Source organism: Salvia hispanica, chromosome 3 (assembly GCF_023119035.1).
Source record: "Salvia hispanica cultivar TCC Black 2014 chromosome 3, UniMelb_Shisp_WGS_1.0, whole genome shotgun sequence".
In the NCBI taxonomy this organism is placed as follows: Eukaryota; Viridiplantae; Streptophyta; class Magnoliopsida; order Lamiales; family Lamiaceae; genus Salvia; species Salvia hispanica.
This window is the reverse complement of record NC_062967.1, coordinates 28,378,548-28,383,599: the sequence shown is the minus strand read 5'-3', so window position 1 is coordinate 28,383,599 and position 5,052 is coordinate 28,378,548. Positions and strand designations below refer to the sequence as shown.

General features: G+C 40.1%; 1 protein-coding gene across 1 annotated transcript; it reads left to right on the top strand.

The window, feature by feature from the left end:
- Positions 1–2: 2 nt before the first annotated feature.
- Positions 3–1,506, top strand: LOC125209771 (cytochrome P450 78A9-like; the record flags this gene model as incomplete). Its single annotated transcript, XM_048109356.1, has 2 exons — positions 3–587; positions 711–1,506. Coding segments are annotated over 2 exons (1,200 nt in total), but the record flags the coding sequence as incomplete, so codon positions are not given.
- Between the last annotated feature and the right edge of the window lie 3,546 nt (positions 1,507–5,052).

Below are 5,052 nucleotides of genomic sequence, written 5' to 3'. Positions count from 1 at the left end.
TGAACGGGTCGGCCTTCGTGGACCGGCCGGCGAAGGAGTCGGCCTACGAGCTGATGTTCGGCCGGTCCATGGGGTTCGCCCCGTACGGGGTTTACTGGACGACGCTCCGGAGGATCGCCTCCGGCCACCTCTTCTGCCCGAAGCAGCTCAGGGCTTCGGCCGGGAGGCGGTTGGAGATTGGCGATCAGATGGCGGCGGCGGTGATGGAAGACGGTGGTGGTGTGGTTCGAGTGAGGGATGTGTTGAAGGTGGCGTCGCTTAACAACATGATGTTCACTGTGTTTGGGCGGCGGTATGTTCTTGATTCCGGTAACGGGGAGACGGCGGAGCTGAGGGAGTTGGTGGAGGAAGGGTACGATTTGCTCGGCCGGCTCAACTGGTCCGACCACTTGTCGTTTTTGTCGGATTTCGACTTGCAGAGAATCCGGCTCCGGTGCTCCATGATGGCGCCCCGGGTAAACCGGATTGTGGGCCGGATCATGGCCGAGCACGAGAGGCGAGACGGAGATCATGACTTCGTAGACGTCCTTATGTCGCTTCAAGGGCCCGACCGGTTGTCGGAACCCGACATGATCTCACTTCTCTGGGTAAGTAGAAAGTAGTATATATGTCTGTGTTGTACTGTATACTGTGCTAGCAAATAAAAATATAATAATATAAAAGGAGAACTGAAATCACTATATAAATATTTTTTTAATCCTGTCATGCAGGAAATGATATTCAGAGGGACAGACACAGTGGCAGTCCTGATGGAGTGGATACTAGCCAGGCTCGTGCTGCATCGCGACGTTCAGTCAAAGGTGCAGCACGAGCTGGACGAGGTGGTCGGGAGCTCGCGCCAGGTCGCAGAGTCTGACCTGACGAAGCTCCCTTATTTGACGGCTGTCGTCAAAGAGGTCCTGCGCCTGCACCCGCCCGGGCCGTTGCTCTCGTGGTCCCGTCTCTCGATCCGGGACGCGACGGTGGACGGCCACCTCGTCCCCGCGGGGACCACGGCTATGGTCAACATGTGGGCGATATGCCGGGATCCAGACAACTGGCCCGACCCGCTAACCTTCAAGCCCGAGAGGTTCCTCTTGGGCGCGGAGATTGCGGATATGACGCTGGCGCCGTTCGGGTCGGGCCGGAGGTCGTGCCCGGGGAAAGTAATGGGAATGACGGCGGTGAGCTTTTGGGTGGCGAGGCTTTTGCATGAGTTTGATTTTGCGGCAGCGGGTGACGTGGATTTGTCGGAGGAGATGAGGCTGTCTTGTGAAATGAAGAAGCCGCTGGCGGTGGCGGTGCGGCGCCGGCGGGATAGAGGCGTTGGAGCAGTGAAAGTTTAAGGAAAAGGGATCATGATAGCGACAATATTGGAGAATATATGTATCTATTGCTATAAATATTTGAATGTGGCGTGATGTCATCACTGCATTTTGATGTAACTTTTGGATTATTATTTTATGACTATGTATTTGTATAATGTGGAAAGTAGTAAGGGAAAATCGCGTGCAATATTTTACTTCATCGGTCCTTCAAAAATACTCTCATCTGTGGACGACAAGAGTTTTAATGAGAAATCAGAAGCCTTAATCCGAGTAGCAATATGAATCGGATTGTGCCTAAAGAAGCACGCGCAGAAGCCAACCAACGCGTGGCTTGGGTGTTCCATACTTCTATACTTCAATATTTAGTAAGTGATATTATGATGAGACTTACCATGCGATATTTCACTTCAAGCAATGGTAAATCCAGAAAACAAAACACGTGCGGCGTCAGAGGCAAAATGTTGACATGAATGGACGTCGAACACGAAGCGCAAGTGGACCCAACCACGAAGAGTTGGCGGTAGCACCAAAGTCCGAATTTATTTAATATTTTCAATTTTTACGTATCGATAAAACTCGTGCAGAGAAATTATTTGCATGCGCGCGCATTCTACATTATTACAAAGTACTACTAAATGGGCCCATAGCATATCAACCGACAATGCGGATCTATTACTAGTATGAGCATTGTTCTAGCTTATCCAAAAAAATTTCCCCTCACAAATCATACTACCATTGCTCTACCTTTGTCTTCTAACACCGTCAAATTGAACACCTTCAGTTTCACGAGTTTTATTTTCTGAATATACCAACACCTTTGTCTTCCGACACCTTCAAATTAAATACGTTTCACGAGTTTTATTTTCTGAATATACTAATACCTTTGTCTCCGACACCTCCAAATACCTTTAGTTTCACAATTTCTATTTTCTGAATTTACAACTGAGTTGGTCTATAATCTATATTAATATATGTAACTATAAAAATTTAATGATTGCATCGTCACATCTTGACCACTTGGTTTACTTGACAAGGACTTAATTAAGGTTTAGGATGTGGTCAAACTTAACAACCAGAATATTATATGTTTAATTAGATCATTTTGAAAAGTTTGTTTTCGGATTTTTCCTTTTAAGTGAGGATTCTCCATGCAATTATATTTGTTTTTCGGCAATGATGTACTACTACAATAACTAACTAAATAAAATAACTAAATTGTTTATTTATTTATGTAATTTCAGTATTCTTTATGAGCCAACCACTCCTTGGAACAAAACCATTTGATCCTACCTTAATATACTGTCAAGATCAATGAGTTTTGAACATATAAAAACACATTGAGACAAGAACATGTACGTGAAGCCATTTCAAGAAAAAGGAACAAAGTATATTGTTATGTACAGATATAGTATGGTCATTCAAATAGTAATAAATGGGACATGTTAACAGACACATACATTAATTATACTCTCTTCGTCACATTCAAGATATTCACTTTTTCTTTTTAGTTTATCTCATTCAAATGTCCATTTTCTATATTTGGAAATAACTCCTCTCTCCTTATTAAAATATCCAACTACATTTTTTCTCTATACTTTATTCCCCCTAATAACTCTTCCTAAAATCTCGTGCCACTCAAGAATGTGGACATCTTGAGTGGGACGGATGCAGTATATTTTTTGGTTCATTATGTAAACATACACAGATAGTAATTGACTAATTCTCTTGTTGATTTATAGTTAATTCAGAAGGCGGCTCAATAATATAAGGATTGTTGATTTGTAGATACCTCAAAATGCAGGACTACTAATCGACGTACTTAAAACTATTCAATACCCAAAATCGAGGATCGGACTCCTTATGTTTGTTTAAGGATAGACGAGTCTCTATCAGTCCATCAAACTCTAAAATTATACATTTATGCATTGTTTAGTATCCAAAATTTGTAAGAAAAAGATCTTTATAAGCTCAAAACACAACTACAAAATCTACTAATAATATCGTATATTGTTATATGAAGTCAAACAATCCCTAATTATACGGCAGTGAAATGAAAATGATCTAATGAAAGAGGTGAATTGAAAAGGGAGCATGATGTGATTTGACATAGAAAAAGACTTCCCACCATAATAGAAGGAAAGAAAACAGTGAAACAAATCGCACGCATATCGTTACATCCCATATATAATATTGTTACCGACCAAATAAAATACTCTCTCCGTCCCATAAAAAATGTCACACTTGTGGAACAGTACAAGATTTTAGGAGGTTTTGTTTTGTGTGTTAAATAAAGAAAGAAAATATAATATGTGAGAGAGACCATTTTTTCCAAAAATGAAAATGTGACATCTTTTGTGGGACAAACTAAAAAGGAAAGTGGTCCAGAGCCTTTTTTCCTAACGACAAGGAGCTTAGACATCAATGTATGAGGTGCCGAGTTCGAGCCATCTTGACGTCAGTTGTAATTTCTTCCTTTCATAGGAGTTTATTTGTAATTTCCTCCTTCGTAAAGGAGTTAATTTTTAAGGGAAAAAAAAACTAAAAAGAAAAGTGTGACATTTATTATGAGAAAAAAAACAAAAAAAACTAGCTAAACTCTCTGAAAGGATTGTTAGTTAGGTCTATAATATAAACTCCCACCAGTTGCTTTATATAATCGATTTGGGACACATGTCAAGCTAGTGATGGCCGATTAGTTGTTAGAACATTGGCAACAACCTATGTTGTCAAGGGGCGTCGACTGACTCCATAGCTAACTCCATTAATCAAATTTACTAGCATTTACAGCTGTAGCTATTTGCACGCGCAACGGTTCTGTCCCAATCCTTTACAATCAGTGTTCAGCTTTGTTCTTCGTTAGCCAACCATTAAAATATACTAACACGTATCTTATTCGTTCTCTTCCGACTAATAGGTTAGATATTCGAGTCCTCCCGCAATCATAATTCAACGAAGAAGGCAATCAAGTAAAAATTAGTTCAATTATTAACTTATACTATTTGTTTTCACTGTCACATTTCCTCCATCAAGTAATGCTCTTCACCAGAGTGGCATATCCCACGAATCTCTCGAGCACTTGTATTCTACTACTAATCCTCACAGTGAAGAAAACGACTCGTTGTTTCCCCATTCAATCGTGTGATCAATTTCCCACCCATCTAAAAAAACAAAAGTACCAATTTGCTCAAACATTACTATGCCATGTAATGAAATAGTTGCCATCAATAATTAATTAGTCGATGACTCTTCCACTTGGCCCATGATGAGCACATCTAGTTTCTATTATAGGATAGCCACTCATAATATTTATAATATTTAAATAGAAAATGTACGATAGGCCTGTTAAAAAAAACTTATCTTTTAAGTATGTTACATTTGCAGTATTAAATGTCGTGCCAATCCAATAGCCAATCAGACTTCTCATACGGTACCTATATTCGATCCAAATTCATATCCAGTGACATATTTAATTTGTAATTTTATGGATTTAGTGGGCACCGAGAAAGTTAATTTATGCCATGTGAGAATTGAGATATATATATTCTCCAATGTGCAATTAGACTTGCACGAGCAATTACTAACTTCTATAAGCAAAACTGGTGAGATATTTACATGTAAATTCTATCAAATCTAAAATTTCCTCTTATTACTACTGATTCATTAGTTTTATAGGATGAAACATCATCATAATTTGTTTAATTTCCCTACTACGCTTCAATAAATAGGACCACAGACCATCCCTGTG